This window comes from Terrapene carolina, unplaced genomic scaffold (genome assembly GCF_002925995.2).
Source record: "Terrapene carolina triunguis isolate 2854851 unplaced genomic scaffold, T_m_triunguis-2.0 Scaffold838, whole genome shotgun sequence".
Classification (NCBI taxonomy): Eukaryota; Metazoa; Chordata; order Testudines; family Emydidae; genus Terrapene; species Terrapene triunguis.
In genome coordinates, this window is record NW_020665189.1 from 4,857,004 (window position 1) to 4,876,491 (window position 19,488).

Genomic DNA, 19,488 nt, shown 5'->3' on the forward strand with positions numbered 1-19,488 from the left:
CCAGTACAAAGGGCAAACTTGTGAAACTTGTTTTAGGAACCCCACTAGAACGCTTAATATTTACTTCTCAGTTGCCTCGAAAGGCTGCAAGACAGTGTGAAAAGAGGAGAACCTTGTGTTGGGCATTTAATATATGTGAACTGGTCTTGAACACTTCCTAGCCTGTGAGGTGTGCAGGTTGTGCTGTGTGCATTACAGTCTTGACTTGACCTACGACCTTCAGGTCACAATAGTACAGGCATTGATAACCTATCCATTCCTTGGACAGAGTCCCAACTCTATTTTGACATATGTTGGTAATGTGAAAAAGCACCCAAAAATCTTGGTGCCTCCCAAAACAAGATACAGTCCCTGCTCCATAGAGCTTCAAATCTAAGGCCTGGTCTATCCTTAAATTAGATTGACCCAGCTACGTCGCTCCGGGCTGTGAAAAATTTTGCTTCCTGAGTGCTATAGTTAGTTTGACGTAACCGTCAATGTAGACGGCTAGGGTGATGGAGGAATTCTTCTGTCTACCTAGCTATCTCCTCTTGGAGAGGTGGATTAGCTACATAGATGAAAAAAACCCATCCATTGTTGCAGGAAGTGTCTATGCTACAGTGGCACAGCTGCACTGTGGTAGCTGTAGCAGCTGTAGTGTAGATATGGCCTACACGTGACGGACATGAGTGCATGTCAGGCACACAAAAGGGAGAAGAGAAGGACAAGGCTGATGATAATATCCTTCAGTTATGCCGTAAGGCATGTGCAGACCCTGATGGCTCCATTATATGTATTTATTTCTATTCGCCTTATAGACGAGATGGGAGTATTTAGGAGGGGATGAATAATTCAAGAGACTTGGTGGACAAGTTTGGAGTGGACATTCCATGCATATAACACAATGTAGGCTCTTATGTTTGCAAATTTGTCCCTCAATCTGCAGAATTCCCCCGCCCATGCTCACACTCTCTTTCACTTCCCTGCAAGAGAATATAACTTCTGCAGTTTCTTCTAATTACCAGCACCCTCTAGTGTGCTAGTCTGTGCAGACACCCTTTCCAAGAAGAGGATTACTTTTCCCCTTTAATTTACAGCTACCCTACATATCTCCCCGGCTTTAGTGCTAGCACCTATGCGGCAAACAATGCTGTGAAAGACCAAATGAGCAATTGGATAGGAAGGGCCTGATTCTCCTTTCTGTGTAGTACTGGTGCAACTCCAGTGATTTCAGTAGTGACTCCTGATTTGTCCTAGTGTAAGTGAAGGAAGAATCAATTCCCAAAATTTGAAATGTAACATTCAGTTTCAACAAATACAATGACAGAATCCTATGATTAATTGACCATTTAATTCCCAGGTCTCACAATGGACTTTTTTATTTGTTTGTTTCAGTAATTTAGGTTGTTTTGTCTTAGATTGTAAACTTCTTGGGGCAGGGATGATAGGCCCCCATGTTTGTACAGCACTAGAGCACAGTGTTAAATGAAGTGTAGCTAAGGCCATAAGGGACCACCGTGATCATCTAGTCTGATCTACTGTATAGCACAGGTCAGAGAACTTCCCCAAATTAATTCCTCTTCATACTAGAGAAGATCTTTTAGAAAAACATCCAATCTTGATTTAAAAGTTGCTGGTGATGAAGAATCCACCACGGCCCTTGTTGTTTCAGTGGGTAACTACCCTCACTGTTAAAAATCTGCACCTTATTTCTAGGCTGAATTTGTCTAGCTTCGACTTCCAGCCATTGGATCTTATTATACCTTCTTCTGCTAGACTGAAGAGCCCCTTATCAAGTTTTTGTTCCCCATGTAGATACTTATAAACTGTGATGGTCACTCCTTCTCTTTGTTAAGCTAAATAGATTGAGCTCCTTGTGTCTTTCATTATAAGGAAGGTCTTCCAACCCTTTAATCATTCTCATGGCTCTTCTCTGAACCTTCTCCAATTTATCAGTGTTCACTTGTGGACACCAGAACTGGACACACTATTCCAGCAGTGGTCACACCAGTGCCAAATACAGAGGTAATAGAACCTTCCTACTCCAATTTGAGATTTCCCTATTTATACATCCAAGGATTGCATTAATGGACTCAAGTATCAGAGGGGTAGCCGTGTTAGTCTGGATCTGTAAAAAGCAACAGAGTCCTGTGGCACCTTATAGACTAACAGACGTATTGGAGCATAAGCTTTTGTGAGTAAATACCCACTTCGTCAGACGCATGATGGACTGTTTCACCAAGTGACCAGTACAGATTCTCTGGTCCCATGCTAGTGGACTTGCAGCTACTCATAGACATTAAAGGCTAGAAGGGACCATCATGATCATCTAGACTGTCACCCTGCACGTTGCAGGCCACAGAACCTCACCCACCCACTCCTGTAATAGACCCCTAACCCCTGGCTGAGTTACTGAAGTCCTCAAATTATGATATAAAGACTTCAAGTTACAGAGAATCCACCATTTACTCTAGTTTAAACCTGCAAGTGACCCGAGCCCATGCAGTAGAGGAAGATGAAACCCTCCCAGAGTCTCTGCCAATTTGACATGGGGGAAAAATTTCTACCTGACCCCAAATATGGTGATCAGTTAGACCCTGAGTATGTGGACAAGACCTACCGGCCAGACACCTCCCTGTCTAGTGCCCCATCTCCAGCCATTGGGGATATTTGCTGCTAGCAGTTGCAGATTGGCTACATGCCATTGTAGGCAGTCCCATCATACCATCCCCTCCATAAACGTATCAAGCTCAGTCTTGAAGCCAGTTACGTTTTTGCCCCCGCCTTTGGAAGGCTGTTCCAGAACTTCACTCCTCTGATGGTTAGAAACCTTCATCTAATTACAAACCTAAACTTGTTGATGGCCAGATGACTCTTCAGGATTAGGGTCCTTCAGGGAGCCCCTTTAAGGTCATCTGGAAACTGAGCAGCTCCTAACATATATCTCTTAGTAATCAAACATAACTTTGTTAATAGAATATATTCCAGAATCAACCAGGTACAAACCAGATATTACCTTTACGAATACGGACATTGTTAGCTATATGGACAGTAGAAACTGCTGCCTTTGTGCTGGATACTATATTGGTTTGAATAGTAACACCATGGATGCTGCTCTTCCATCAGATTGCTTACATTTGGCTGCACTTCTCTCCCTCATGTGCTTGGCTGCTGAGGGTCTAACTGGCATGCCTGACCTTGGCATGCACAGGGTCTAACTGATCCCCATATGTGGGGAGAGGAAGGAATTTCCCCCAGGTCAGATTGGGAGTGACGTGGGGTTTTTTTCACTTTTCTCTGCAGTGTGGGGTGCAGGTCACTTGCAAGGATCATTTGGGTACATCTCAGTTAACCCATTCCTACCACTGCAGGGACCTGGGGCATTGGTGTACCTCGGTCCCTCCTATTCTTTGCCTGTGGCACATACTAGTTTAGTCTGTAATACTAGGGTCTAATTTTGGTTGTTGGGTGTATTGTGCAGGTGCTGGATGATGCTGGTGGCCTGTGATATTCAGGAGGTCGGACTAGATGATCTGGTGGTTCCTTATGGTGTTAGATTCCTTATGGTGTTACATTCTATGATTCTGACTTCCAGGTGAATTTCCTGGCAAAACACATTCAAAATTAAACACATACAATAAAAATATGCTGCAGTTATATTTTATGCAAACCAACTCCCATTAATTCAGCGCTAAAATAGAGAAATCAAGGACTTGGGTCCAAGATTTTTAGAATTTTGCATGCACGATGCAAAAAATGCATAATTTGCACATGCATTTGTTGCAGTCATGATCATTGCATGTGCAAATGGCCAGGTAAACATCCAACTGGTCCTTTGCCTGCACAGGTTTTGCACTTGTGTGTACTGTTGTGTGGTAAAAGCACATGATAATTCTACATGCACATTTTTGAAATCCTGGTCCCATGGAAGTCAGTAAGTGTTTGGCCATTAGCTTCAGTGAGGCCAGGATTTCAACCCAGGGCACTATCTCAAACCAGAAACCTACATAGGAACTTTAATTATGGTAATATGATCCCTTGAGAGAGACAGGGAGAACCAAAGAATGAGAATGGGAGAGATGGAAAATGCACAACTTAGCAACTATTCTTTTTACAGCACTTATGGAGCTCTTGTTTGCTAGGGTAACAAATATCACAGAGTTTGTCATGTTGCTTACATCACCGCAGACCCTTGTTAACTTTTTCTCTTTTCTGATTTGAACTGCCAGGGTTTGACCGACAGTATTAAATAGAGTGCTGAGATCTACAGCTTAGATGGTGTCTGAGGACCAAGAGAGTAAGGATCTAATTTTTGCAAGGCATAGAGCTACTCCTGTGAGATGCCCAGTGGGGAGTCAGGTCCTCACACCTCTTTGAGTGGTGCCCTTAAGCCCTTGAAATATTCCACATGTCATTGTCCCTGGTATCTCCAGCCCTCCTCACCAGCACTCAATGTCAGCCAGGCCTAAGGACGCAGTGCTGTCCAATTTTGTAGCAAGGGGCTGGGAGCTGAAACTCCAGAAGTGCCTAATCACACCTTGGAATTACTAAAATAACAGGTGTAGTTTGAGGGAGACCTGGTCATGTGTTAAGTAAAAGGCCTAAGGATTAGCACAGCAGAGTCTGCCAGTCGTTAAATACTGCCCCCAGGAAATTAAAATCGTATGTTGTGGTTTACCTGGCATATGCCCTGCCGACGGCAGCGGAGATCTGAGGGAGCCACTGCTGTTTTCAAAGACAGTTGAGTTAAATCCTGTGAGAAAGTCTGGTCATCCTTTTCACATAAATGGGAAATATAAGTTGCCTAAAGCATGATGTTTATTAGAAACTGGATTACATTTAATGTTCTGTATTTGAACTCAGAGTCTGTAATTACCCACTGATGGGTTGCAGCAGGATTTGGGAGAAGACTGTATAAGTTTAATACTGAACATCTCTTCCACATACACTGTGAGGATTGGGTAGATGTTTACTCCGTGTATGTTGGGTGAAGGGTGTGCTTTGCATCCCCCCCCCCATTTTAGAAGGCATTACTTAAGGACAGTGGTAGTCAACCTTGCAGAGGTGCAAAGTCCTGCCCTAAAATTTTGGCATCAAATGCCATCAGTCACCCCTCTGCAAAGTAATATTCTGCAGCATTTGCAGTATGATGTTGCTTCACTGTAACGCATCACGTATTGATGAAGTTCTTTAACACATGGGTTCCTCAGCCTGAGTATTGCAGTCCTAATGCAGGGTGTGAACAAGTCTAGCAGGTGGCAACCACCCTCCTTTTCTTTATGCCCTTCTGTGGTAACAGGGTCATGATATGAAAGAGGTGGTCTGACACAGACATTGCAACAGCACATCAAGGCATCACCCATGACTGTATCTTATAACTTGCCTCTCCTCTTTACCCATTCTCCTGCCTCTCTGACTGCTGGAAGCCAAGCTAAACCACCTTCTTCCCTAGCTGCTTGGAGAGCTATCATCCCGGCCACCCAGGTCCCTCTGCATAGTGCTTCCAGCATTGTTTCTTGTGCATCAGGTGGTGGGAGAACCTTCCTGTGATCAGTGCTCTCCTTGCTCTGCCGGAGACTAGGCAGGATGAGAGCAGCTCTCATCAAACTGGTGGGCTATGTGTATTGTCCTAAAAACCAGCGTGTGGCTCTAGAGTCAAAGATTGAGTGCCGCTGTTATAGGGTCTCCCACAACAAAGGAAGTTTGATTTTTCCCCTTTTAAAATGGTGGCCATGGAGTATATTATGAACTATTTCTTAATTTATAGAGGACCTTTCCTGGGACTCCTTCTTTCTCCTTTATGCCTATTGTGGGGTTGTTTATATATTGTACATTGTGGGTGGGGTGTGGTTTCATTTGGGCATGCTGACCATTTATGATTAATTATGTTTTTGGTTAAGGTACCTAGATGCTTTTGGGCATCCTGTAGGTGCCTGAAATATACGATGTGTTATTATCAAGGGACTTTAGTGCAACCCCAAATATAAACAACAATAAATTAAACATGTCTGGATCAGACCTTATAAGGCAGATCTTAAAGAGATCCGGGCAACTTAGTTAGGACTAAAATTTCGGTTTTGTAACTGATGTTGTTTGCCATTGAGTAGGCGACGGGTATGCAAATCCTGGTGTCTTGCTGCTGTTCAGGTTACAGGTATTAACAGTAACAGTAAATCTGGTTTACAATGCAGAGAATGACAGCTGGAGCATGACCACACATTCAGATGGGTTACAGAACTGGATGTGTGTGTTTTTCATATCTTGGTTGGTTTTGGTGTTAGCTTAGTTCTCTAGGCCTATGTTGGTGGTTGTTTGAGTATTTAATTTCAGTGACTACAGAATGAGCCTTCCTTCCATGCAGCTTTTGTGGTTCTTCACAGCCTCTTCTCCACCAGGTTTAAAGTATGATTTTTAGGATGTTTTATGGGGATCTTGTCACCTTACTCATACCTCAAGTAGATTTTGTTGAATTTCTGTGCAAAAAGCCCCACAGGACTAGTCTTAGTGCAGCTAAACCTATTTAGTCCCAAATCCTGGGCCTTTTGAAACTTAACAGCCAAGCTCCCATTCATTAACATATCCATAGCTACTTATACTTACCCACTAGAGCGGGACAAAAAATGTCAAGAAGGATTTGTGAAATTCATGCAACTAAGTGCCATTAATTTCTTTCACCAATATTTGCAAGCATTGTATTGTCAACCTCAAGTATCCAAAAATCACGAGATTTCAAAAATAATAAATGTGGGGCTTTTTTATTTATTTCCTGGATTTTGAAACTTTCACATCATATTTTCCAGCTTTTCTCTGCAACCACAGGGGCTAGAAACTTACTTATTTCTTTTAAGTGAAAGCAGAGAGTCTCACATAATCACTTGATTCCGGGAGCTGGGTGTCACAGGCTCGTCTGAGCCAATGAAGCATCTAGTGAAACGAGCTCACCTAGTCTTACAGAAGTCAAATTAATAGTCAACTCAGGATAGTCCACCTGGGCCTTATATTCCTCAAAGTAAACAAAACTCATTCACCGACTCAAACAAAAAAGTGCAGAATTATCCCAAGAGGCCTGGTCAGGGGCTAAGTTAAGAAGAGATCCTTTCTCCTCTATCCCTACTTCACCCATAACAGGCCCCTGGAAGAACTAGCTAGACCTTTATATACCGCCGGCTGGGCCTTGATTGGTTTCTGACTGTTTCCAGCCTTTCTAGCCAATGGAGGACTGATACTTATTGGTTCCACCTACAGCTGATTCTTATTTATTCTCCATGAACCTCTGTATTGGCCACAAGAATGATTGCAGAAAGCTAAAATCTTGCAAATGTGTGTCCAGACACCCATCACAAAATGGCTTTGATTTCCCTCCCCTGTTAATAAAACTTTCAGGTGTTGAATCAGGGAGCAGAAACAGTAGCATACAAGTTAGGTGAATGGTCACATACCATGAATTTGGAATACTCAAAGATTTGTTGAAAGAAATTTTTTGTGACCAATCCACATCTGAAATATGCTTTTGCAGGGAGTGCCCATCAAATAACTTTGAATACAAATTAATGTGTAGAATTCAAAGTATGTGCATGAATAATTATCCAAGCTTTACTTGCAAGCAGTGTTATTCTGCTCTTCCATTTGTACTTGATATTGTCACCTAGTGACTGAGGAACACAGATTTGTTTATTTTTCCTTGGGACTTGGGGACATTTAACTTGCCTCCATCGTCTCCTTAAATGTTTGTCACTGCTCATTTTCATATGGCATGAAGTTAATGGGTTTGACCATCCCAATCGGTGCAGGGGAAAAAACCCCGTTCAAAGCATTAAAGAAGGGGAGCACAACTTAAATACGAACATACTTCATACTGTTCCCAATAACTTCTTCAGCTGTAAGTGGAATTTCATAAAGTACATTGGTTCAAAAAATGGGAACGAGGCTGACGTCAAAGCTATAAATTACTGTAATTTAATGGAGGCAGTTATGATGTAAACTAATAATCCTGCTAAGTGAGAGACCAAAGAATCTCAATCTATTTATTTTATCCAAGAGAAAACTAAGAAGTGAATTGATCATGGTCTAAAAGTAACTACATGGGGAAGAGATTTCTGATGGTAGATGGCTCTTTAATCTGGTAGAGAAAGATTTAACGAAAACCAATGGTTGGAAGCTGAAGCTAGACAAATTCAGACTAGAAATAAGGGTCACACTTTTAATAATGAGGTTAATTAACCAGTGGAACACCTTCCCTAGAGATGTTGGATTCCCTATCATTTGCATTCTTTAAATCAAGACTGGATAGCTTTCTAAAAGAGACACTACATCTCTAAGAGATGTTATCGGCTTGATGCAGAAATGACTGTTTGAGATTCTTTGGCCTATGTGATGCAGGGCATCAGATTGGATGATGATAATGATCCCTTCTGGCCTTAATCCCTATGAATCTGTACACACACAGACACAAACACATTTGATAAGCCTATTTTTCACAATAACCTTTCACAGTGCAAGTTCTCTATGTACCTGAGTTCTGGGGAGAGAACAGAGCTATTTCCCTTTAACATGCATGCATGCTTTTTGGTGTAGGATTCACTTCAAAGCAAAGATCAGTAAAACAGAAGGTTTTTTGACTTTGCAAAACTAGAGGTGCCCAGGATCCAAGTTCCAGTTTACTGGAACCCCTACGTTTGAGAAACATGAGGGGGCATTTGCCCCATTTCTAGTTGTCCTGCATCTCCATAGCCCCGTCACACTCCTCTATCATCCACGCTCTTTGGGCTTTTCCCAGGCTTGAGATGAATGTAGCCAGAGTCACAGTGCCTGCCACACTTGAGGAGAGGCCATTCCTGGAGCCCTTCCTCTGAGCAGCTCAGGTGCACCCCCTCTCCTCTGGCGCCGTCCCTTTTCTCAAAAGGATCCTTCACTTCTCTGAATGGAAGGCAGTGAATTGTAAGACAGGTGTCTAAAACCTTTTCATTCTGTAAACCACCTCTTAACTGAGTGTTAGACCTCCACTGCCATTCATATGATTTCATAACTTCCCGATGACCACTACCACGATTGCTGACATGCAGAAATAATGCTAGGGAAGTATTTCTTGCATTTTGTTCTCTCTTTCTTCAAAAAGCACAGAACACTTATTGCATTAATGCACTGCCTGCTCCACAGCTCTCTGTGTATCCCCCCTCCCAGCTGCACTGGTCCTCTCTCTCTCTCTCTTCCACTGCACACGTTTCTTTGTCTACAGCTACACTGCGCAGGTCCTGCGGCAGCGTATGGGGTATATGTAGCTGCGTGCTGCAGTGAAAAGCAGGCTGCACCCCTACTGCAGCATGTAGTTACCTGTGTCAGAGAAAGGCCTCAGCAGCAGGGAGCTCTCAGAGCCTTTCCCTGCTGCCTCCCCACTGCCAGAGACTTTCCTCACCACTGGAGCTGGATGCTGCATTGCTAAAAATAGCAGGGTAGACATGGGAGGTGCTGCTTGGGCATGTACAGAGCTGCATAGGGTCCATACCCAGGTCCTTACCCAGAGGGTTCTGGCATGTCTCTACTTGCCTAAGCAGTGCCTCACCGTCTACACTGCTATTTACACCCATGCTAGGGGGCATGTCATGTATGTACTCTACGTGCCACCGAAAGGAGTGTGCAGTGTATATAGACCTTTTGCCACCTGCTCCGTTTCCCTTCCTTTCCTCCTGCACATGTTTTCTTGCTCCCCTGGATGTACTGGACCAACTCTTCAAACTGATTTACACCAACTATCTGCATTGACTACAGTGGAGCTATGCAGATTTACACCAGCTGATTTGGTCCACTACCTGCCTTGCTGTCTTTTTCCTTGCTCCAACTCCACTGGTAGCTGGCAGCTCTGTTGTTGCCTCCAATCTCCAGAGACAGTCTGTTTCACGTTTTCAGCTGCTTTGTCCAACTAATTCACTTTAGGCTGATGTGTTCCAGCTCCACCCATAGTTGAAGGTTTTTTGAGGTTTGACCAAGATGGATTCAGCTGTTTGATGCATGCACGCATAAAACAAACACAAAACATCCTTCCCCATGCATTCAGGTGAGATTTTAAACTGTGAATTCCAAGAGAATCTTTAAACTTTTCTGTACATTCAGCATATGTCTTGGTTAGTGTTGTTGTTACTCTGCCTGTTTTCATTTGTATATAATAACCTTCAATAAAGAAAGTATTTAAAAAACCCAACAGTCTAGGATTATTTAGCTTGTCAAGATGAAAGAGGGGAAATATAACAGAGGTCTGTAAAATGATGACTGGCTACTCCTGGGGGAATTCTGTGCCCAAAAAATAAAAAATTCTGCACACAACATTTTAAAATTTTGCAAAATTTTGCTTATTTGTCAAAACAACACAATATAATCATGCTGGTTTCAATTATTTTGTTAATTTATTTAAACTACAATACAATGGGTGGAGAATGGGAGTGGGGAGCATTGGAGGAAATCCCCAAATCCCCTCTGTCTAATAGTAATGTGGCTAGAATTGACCCTTTACTTCTAGTTATTAGTCAACAAATATATGCAGCCATATGCTCAGTATCACGTCATAGGCAACTGAAGAGCAAGTGAGGGCTGGGGACTCAAACTCACAATTTATATTGGCTACTGACCATCTCCAGAAAGGTCAGTAGCAAACAGTTCATGGAGCACATTTTGATAGGAAATTTTTTCAGTCCAAAAATTTAGACCAGTTCTAATCCCTAAAGCAACATAAGCATGTGTAAGGCCATACTGTCCTTTACAATAAGGCTCCTTCACACCACTCTGGCAATGTAAAGGAGCCTTAACATTTTTACACCTGTTTTATACTGCTGGGGGAATTCACTAAGAACAATGGGAACAATTCACTAATCAGGCAGGCTGCTACATTCTCCTCTGCCTGCGGGGACAGAACCTGCCCCAATCCTATCTCCTCAGAAACACCCCAAAGCCCTGCCCCTCCACACCAAGCGTGCTGCAATAGTGAGCAAGAGGGACAGAGTGTCTCTCACTCGCACAACTGCCCAGCCCCACCCCGACAGTGATTTACCTCTCTACCAGCTGCTCCGGGCGCCCAAATCAACCTGCCTGCACTGTTGGGGAGGGGCGCATGACCGTTCTTGCGGCTTCCCTTTGCTTCTTCATCAGAAGTCATTTTTCTGTGGGGAAGCAAACAAATCTGTGGGGGCCATGAATTCTGCACACATGCAGTGATGCAAAATTCCCCCAGGAGTAACTGGTATAATGAAGCCCATCTGATTTTCTATCTCTTATTGCTGTCCCATAGCACAAGGATAGACCACTCAGTGAAATTAAAAGGCAACCAATGTATATTGCATAGTGAAAATACTTTATCTGCAACATATAATTAACAAGTAGAACTCACTGCTGCAAGATGTTAAGACAAATATAACTTATTAAGACTTTCTTTTAAAAGGTAAGATTTAAAATAATACATGTTCAAAGAGAACAGACTGCAGTTACAACTGTTAAGACAAAAATTGCAAAGGTTGCTGATCCTCATGCTTAGGGCATAATATAATCCCTGGCTGTGGCTTGTTAAAGGTGAATGGTACAACCTTATCCAATTTTCCAGATGCATAGTTAATTTCCCTTTTCTGAAGCATCCAGTAAAGGTCACACTCAGAGGCAGGTCTCATACTAGAAGTCGACCTGTCAGGTGTTCCACTTCTTGGGATTTGTAAAGCTCTTTCCCAGTCGTCTCTATTCTGTCATGCCTCCACCTGTGGCCCCAGGAACTGATGCCTCTCCCTCTTTAGCTGTTTGCATAGGTAGAGTTTTCAGTGTAGGAGCCCTGTTTGGCTGTAGTGTCGAATAGCAGAGTGACCACTTGTACCAGCATTTGTTTCCCCCGCTAGGACATGTTTCAGCCTTCCGCTCTTAGCAGCAGAAGAGCTAATGCACAGTACACCCCCAGATTGTACAGGAAGGCACATGAGCACCAGGAAATCTTCAGTGCATGCAGCTAGAGGGGAAGAGAATGACCCCCTACCCCCATTCCCTTCTTCAGTAGTCAAATAGTACAACTCTGAGCAGCAGAGGTTGTGAGATCAACAGTGTGTCTGTCAGCAGCAGCAAAGGTAAAAGAAGATGTCATAGCAAAAAGGTTAGCAGCAGCAGCAGCAATGGCAGAATAAGAAAAATCCACCGTGAGCTCCCGCTGCGCTGTGTTCAGCCTGGCTTGCCGGTCTGGGAAGCAGAATAAAACCTCATCTCTTTTTTGCACCTGGAGATGCACAGAGCCTGCCTTTGTGCATGAGACAAACGGGAGCTATTGGTCTGGAAATCTGCAGCAGATGTGGGGCAAAGATGGAAACTGGTGAGCCCGCCCTTCATCTGAAGTCAGGGACCTGCTTCCTTCCCAGCATATTCAGCTGTGACAATCCACCTATTTGCTTTTTTTAAGACATAATGATGCTAACAATAAGTATTTAGACAAGGATCCAACCTCTGAGTCACTATAGAGTAAATGCAGCTGGAGATCAGATGCTTCTCTTAGAGCCCCAGCAGAGGGAAACGCGACTGTATAACTTCCCTTGCCCTGTGCCCCTTAGAGGCAGGTTTTCACACTGGTCTGATTTCTCTTTTCACAGCTGTTCCTCCAAAACTGAAGAAACTGAAGAGCCCAAATGTTCACGTAGGGGAAAAAATTTCACTGAAATGTGAGGCTACTGCAGGGAATCCCCAGCCCTCCTACAAGTGGTATAAAGATGGCAAAGAACTGAAGAAGAGCAAGGACATCCGAATAAAATACGGGAATGGCAAGTAAGTATGAAACTTGATTGCTTTGCACGATAATAATTAACAAATGCCTGGTATAAATGTCATACATCAGACTGCCTCTTGTCAGTGTTCAAGTAGCTGTATCTATTTTTCCTGCACCCATACCACCTTCTGCAGGGATGCTGTCAGATTTCACAAGCTAAGCACGTTGGTCTGGATTGGTACTTGGATGGGAGACCACCAAAAAATTTCTACAGTGTTGTAGGTGGCATCCTGTTTTTGGAGTTAGTATTAACTGAGGTCCCAAGATGGTGTTTGAGGGCACTGTGCTGCTGGAAGAATAAAACTGACCACTTGCAATCATTTTTACAAGAGTAGCATTATGAACCGCAGGGTCCTGGGCAAATTCCATTTCTGATTTCCTAAATTTGACTTACAGTTTCAATTGGATGTACTATTCCTCTTTACTTCCTGTCCTACACTATTGTGTACTATTGCAGTACCTTCCTGAGTAGGAGAAGGGCGCCGGGGTTCCACCAGTACAGCTTCTTTCCTGGGGAGAAGGATGGAGGAATTTATGAAGGCTAGTGCTTAGAGCTCTCTTGCTGGGCTAGTTTTGCATTAAGCATCACAGAAGTCTTCTGAGTCCCAGCAGTGGAGATTAGTAGGAGCATTGCCAGCAGATTGAGGGAAGTGATTATTCCCATCCATTCGGCACTGATGAGGCCACATCTGGAGTATTGTGTCCAGTATTGAGTCCCCCACTACAGAAAGGATGTGGACAAATTGGAGACAGTCCAGCGGAGGGCAAAAAGAGAATGATTAGGGGGCTGGGACACATGACTTATGAGGAGAGGCTGAGGGAACTGGGCTTATTTAGTCTGCAGAAGAGAAGAGTGAGGGGGGATTTGATAACAACCTTCAACTACCTGAAGGGGGGGTTCCAAAGAAGATGGAGCTCGGCTGTTCTCAGTGGTGGCAGATGACAGAACAAGAAGCAATGGTCTCAAGTTGCAGTGGGGGAGGTCTAGGTTGGACATTAGGAAAACCTATTTCACTAGGAGGGTGGTGAAGCACTGGAATGGGTTACCTAGGGAGGTGGGGGTTTTTTAATGCCTGGCTTGACAAAGCCTTGACTGGGATGATTTAGTTGGGGTTGGTCCTGCTTTGAGCAGGGGGTTGGACTAGATGACCTCCTGAGGTTTCTTCCAACCCTAATCTTCTATGATTTGTTTTTGGCCATCCTTTAGTCAGCTTTTGTTGATGGAGACCCTAAAGGAGGAGGACAGGAGCTCCATATCTTCCTCAGAAGAACCCAGGGCATTTCCCTCTCTTGCTCTGGGAATGCGTTGAGCTGCAGCTGTCTGAATGTGTGGGACATTTGGAAGGTGTGGGAATTAAATCCTTCCTGCTTTGCCTTTAAATTGCTGCTTCCTTCTCAATGCAAAGAAGAAACTGGCCTCTTGTTCTACCTCTTTTGTCCCCTACACATACAGTAGCTAATTCAGAGACTTCACAGAAGATCCAGCAGCTGTTTTCTCCTAGGGTGGCTAAAGGTGATGATGAGGAAACTATCTTCCTAGTTCTGTAGCAGGGGAAGGGATGGGTTTCCACAGGGGTCCCTTTGGACAACACTTGGTACATCTGGGACAAAGCTCTTTTAAAGTGGAGTCAGTGTTGAGCCAGCCAGGAGCAGATGGAGTTGGGTAGCCAGTGCAAGGATGTTTGTGTTACAGTCGGTGATGCTTGGGGTCACCGATCAGCTCCAGGGGCCAGAAGCCTGAGCTGTTCTAAGGCCAGCAGTGTCTATTGCATAGCACCAAGGAGGGTGAGAAGATGAACATTTGGATCCTTCTCCAGTGAAGTGGCCACAGTGACATCCCCCTCTCCGCCGAATATGGGTTTAATGCTGCAGAGGGAAGGGTGATAGTTTCCTGCCCTATATAGATGGAGGCATATCCATGTCAGGAGATATATCAGCTGTCACCAAGGGTGATGAGCCTGGAGACAATGCCCCCCATTTTGTGCTGCAGGAAAGAATTCTCCTGCCAGGCCACAGTTCTGTCATGTTAGCCTCTATCCCAGTGTCCTGGAGATAAGAGTCTTTCTATGGATGCGAGCCGAGCCCTGCCCCTCAGCTGCAGTGTGTGTATGTGATGCAGCCTGAGTCCTGTGAATCAGGTGCAAGGCACAGTGTGGACCCAGCCCTTTAAGAAGGAACTGCTCCAGCCCACCTGTGCCCATTAACAGCCTTGATGGGCTCTGCTGGAGGACAAGTGTCCCCTATAAAGGGCAGCAGGAAGCTGCAAGCTCGGAAGCTGTAATAGGTAGTGAGGAAAAGTTCTTGCAAGGCAGGCCCTGAGCTTGGAGGAGCTGTCCCAGCTAGGAGGGCTGGAAGTAGCTTGTTGAGGTAGGAAGAAGACCCTGATGCTAGGGGAATTTGGAAGTCAGAGCCTGAAGACTGAGCTCCAGGCAGGTAAAGCTGGCAGTGGTGATTCAATTGGGACCCAATTCTGGGAATGAGGGCTGGGGAATCCCTACCTAAGGGGAGAGAGACACTGAACTGGGGCTGGGGCCTCGAGGGCCAGATTGTGTAGGGACTAAATAAACTGGGACCTCCAGGAGGGGAATGTTTTCAAGGACCTTTGGACTGCAGGTGCAGACTTTAAGAAGCCCCTGCAGCAGGGGAGACTGGCAGGGTGCTGCAGACTGTGTTTGGGAGGCAGCTGCTCTATAATCAGGAAGGGGCTTCTCTGACCATAGCCACACCCCTGCCTAGCTTGCTGGATAAATACCCATCTGCTTATGCAGGCCAAGGGCAAACTCTCCGAGACAGTAAACTGCCACTTTTTTTGTATATCTCTGTGCAGATGCTATAGGTAAAAGGGATACACTATGGCATGGGCCAGTGAGCGTCTGGTAGCATCTCAGTGTGAGAGGTCTGGAGGTAGTGGGAGCTCTGTGATGAAGAGGGGAGATGACAGTGCCTTCCTACCCAAACACTGTGTTTGAACATAACACCCACAAGGCCTGTCTGGTAATAGGATCATCTCACTCCCAGCCCTACCTTCCACCTAGAATCCCTCACAGGCTTACTCTGACATTGCTTTCCAAAACATTCATCATATGGTGGAGAATACTGCTCTCCTGGGGGGAAGAGGTCCTTTAATCCAATGTTTAAATTACCTACATCAGTGGCAGTATTTCACAATTCAGAAAAAAGTTCTGTTGATTCTTGCTGGGTCTCTCTTTCCCATCGGTGAAACATGGGGAAGTATTAGACACATTTATTCTATAAGATAACATAAATATCTGTGAAGCACCCAGATCATATGGCAATGGGGTACCCAGAAGGGAAGAAGCCCCCATGGTGAATCTGAGGTGGAGGTTTCCTCTCTCACGGCAGAAGTACTAGACTGTAATTAATAGTGCAGAGGCTTTTGCTGAGATTGTTCTGGCCATCTTCTCTAACTAGAGCCACAGGACCATGAACAAGGCTCAAAAAGAGAAGAAATCCCAAACTTTGAAGTAGAAGGACTCTCCAACCACCGGGTTATAGCCCAGGTTAGCTGCCCCCAAGCTGACAGAAAAATTAGCTTTACTTCAAGACATTGTCTCCTGAGCAGTAAAGGAAGTGTGTTCAACAGCACGCTGCCACAGTAGAAACAGAAATACTGGGGGAGCCCCGACTCAGCCCAGTAACATCAGAACTAGAGCAAAAATGAGAGACCAGCGATATGATGAGAGATACAGCAGGACAAAGCAAATGTCTGCTACAATCTCTATGCTGTTGACCCCTTTGCTGTTAATTCCCTGGCCCTAGCTGAATCAGGGTTGACATGGTGTGGAAGCCACAGCAGGGGCATAGGTGGGGGCATAACTCATACAGTCTGCATGTGCCCTTGTGCTAGAGAACGGGAAAGGGCAGAGATGTCTGTCTGCTAACTGTGCTTGTTCACAGGAGCGCTGGTCCATGCAATTGCTGCAGCCAGGTTGTCCTTCTCTCTAGCTTGAGAAAACACAATGCTGTTTTCCCTCGCTGGTTCCTTCCCACCAAGACAAAGCTCTGAACGTGAGTTGCTCTGCCTGCCCCACTGGTGTGCTGTTAATCCTGAGCTAGGCTCTAGCCTGGCTGTATTTCAAGCTACTGAGACCGGATTAAAGAAACGGGTGAAATGACATAGGAATTGTCCATGGGCAGCCCCATATTTTGAGCCATAGCCTAAATGGCGATGGCTAGGTGTCAGCTCTCTTTCTTCTACTAGGTCTCTTCTGTGGGCTCAGTATGGCCAGAGCATTGAAAGTCCTCCTTCACCACGAGAGTCCAAAGAGCAGTCCCCAGTGTGTATTGTCCCCCAAAGCAACCACTGTCTTGGCAAAATGTCCAGGTGCATCCACTTAAGGAATAGACTGCTCTCTGCCTACAAACTAAATCCCTCTTCTACCCTCCTCTTCTACAGGTCAGCTATCATTTTCACTGCAATCAGGCATTCCACTGGCTGGTAAGGACAGGGGATTTCAGTCTCCTTTGGGGGTAGATTAGTTTCTAACCCTGTCCTTTGCCCTTCCACACCACACAACACCCATGTAAGCCCCCATTTAGACCCCACGTGGAGCCATTCAGCCTTCGTATGCTCTTCTAATCCAAGAGTCTCCAGCAAGCCGTGCAAACATTTTACACACTCTGCTCTGCATGTCCTGTGTAGGAGAGGAACCCTCCGTCAGCAATCCTATGGTCTGTGCAATAAGCTACCAAACTAGGCAAACTGGTTGTATTATAACCGTTCTGTATTCGGTGAGAACTTCAAGTAAAGATCTTTATCAGCCACCCCTATTGCTTCTGCCATGAGACAGGCTACTCCTTGGGCAAATCTTCACCTTTCTGTGCCTCCGTTTCCCCATGTGTAAAATGGGGATAATTATATTGACCTTTGTAAAGCACTTTGAGGTCTACGGCTTCAAAGCTCTACAGAAGCTAGTTGTGGTTTATACATGCATGGTAACATTTAGGGAGTCCCATGACACTGGACAACATATCCACCTACATAATTTATTGGAATGAATAGAATGGGGACATTGATTTGTTTATGCAACATCATGGAAGTATTGGATGTAAAATATTTTCCATGACATTTTCTCCATGTATAATCCTTTACATGACAGAACAATCGACCACTAACCAGGAAGTAACTGTAAAGAGCTGGCAAGAGACAGCAGCTATTGAGAAGTTTTCTCTTCTAGGAAAGCTTGGGAATGTGGCAGCAGAACAACACACCCCGCAGGCGCTGAGTCATAATAATTTGACAATTAGTCATTTTTCAGAGCAGTGTTGACATTTTATGTATCATGTAACTTCCCAATCCATCCATTTCTGACTTTGTATGTCCTGACACAACAAAGAAACAGTCTATAAATCTAGGACTGTTTGGTCACTTGGAAGTCTGAAAGTTAATTTTCTGCTGCTGTATCCAGTGCATAAGAGTGTGAAAAATACTACATCTATCCTTATTATGGCATGTATAGAGTATTCATTTTTAAAATTAGAAGTGACTAAAATAAATCAATTACAACACATTGAGCCATTTTACCACCTTACAATGTTGATTACTTGCCATTAGAACAATTTTAATCCTATAGATTTCAAAATCACCCCAAAAATTATTGGCCTCACTCATCACTGATCTTTCTGTGATTAATGTAACACCTCCTTCCTATGGAAAGTTAGAGAGTCAGTCAAGAGAGGGCTTTGAATGGACGTATTAACACAATCTAACCATGGCACTGTAACTAGCCCCTCTGTAATTGCATATGCACACAGTCTGAGGGCAGATGGTGTTGGCTGTGAATGGACTTGTGTTAACAGGGGTCTAGGATGTTATGTAGAAATTACCCATGAACGTCCTAGGTAGACACAAAGTACTTATATGGCCCTTGTTACTGTAGTGTCTGAGCACCTCACAATCTTGAATTCATTTATCCTCACAACAGGCCTGTGAGGTAGGGTAGTGCTGTTATCCCTATTGCACAGATGGGAGAACTGAGGCCCAGAAGGATTATGTGACTTCTCCATGCTCCCCCCAGGAGATCTGTTTTGGAGCTGGGACTCCTATGTATCAGGCTAGCACCCTAACCCTTCTCTCAACCAGAGATCTCTTCCTCTGACCGGCTGTAACATCTTCCTCCCTCTGTCCCTTACCCGAGAGCCCTGTCTCCTGCCTGGCACCCTCTGACAGATAGCGAAGCTGGCTTGCTGGAAGAAGGTGGTTCCCACCTGCCCAAAGAGTGCCTGGGTAGCATGGTGATGGGTGCCCGATAATTCCCATAACAGAAGTAAAAGTGTGAGGAAGAACCAATCCTCTTCCCTCAAGACACTCCTGTCAAGTAACAATGCTGCATTTACTAGTTTCCATGGCACCAAGTTGGCCTGCAGCCAGTGACAGGCCAGAAACATGTTGGGTGATAAAAGCTCTTCCTTCTGGCAGAATAAAAGTCCCAAATCTTAACACACCCCAAAACAGGAGTCCTGCTATGTCACCAATGAAGAGTGCGCCTGACCTGAAAAGAAACGTCAGTCCCAAGGTGCACCCTAACTCCTCTTCTGACAGACGTCCATCCCAACACTCTGCTCCTATCCCTGCTTTCCGGCGAGAGAGCCTTGAAAGCACCCTGGCATTTCTGACTCTCCCTTCATGGGGCTGGTTACCTATGCAGAGCCAGGGACTTGTCTACCAAAGTGGTAATCAGGCAAACCTTAGGGCTGCTCTAAATGTGCCTGCC

At 44.7% G+C, this 19,488-nt stretch overlaps 1 protein-coding gene across 1 annotated transcript in view; it reads left to right on the forward strand.

Annotated features, from left to right (window-relative positions):
* NRG2 (neuregulin 2) overlaps positions 1 to 19,488 on the forward strand; it is a 279,171-nt gene that overhangs the window by 152,477 nt on the left and 107,206 nt on the right. The window contains 1 exon segment of the mRNA XM_026660842.1: positions 12,582 to 12,753. Coding sequence (XP_026516627.1) covers positions 12,582 to 12,753 — 172 coding nt within the window.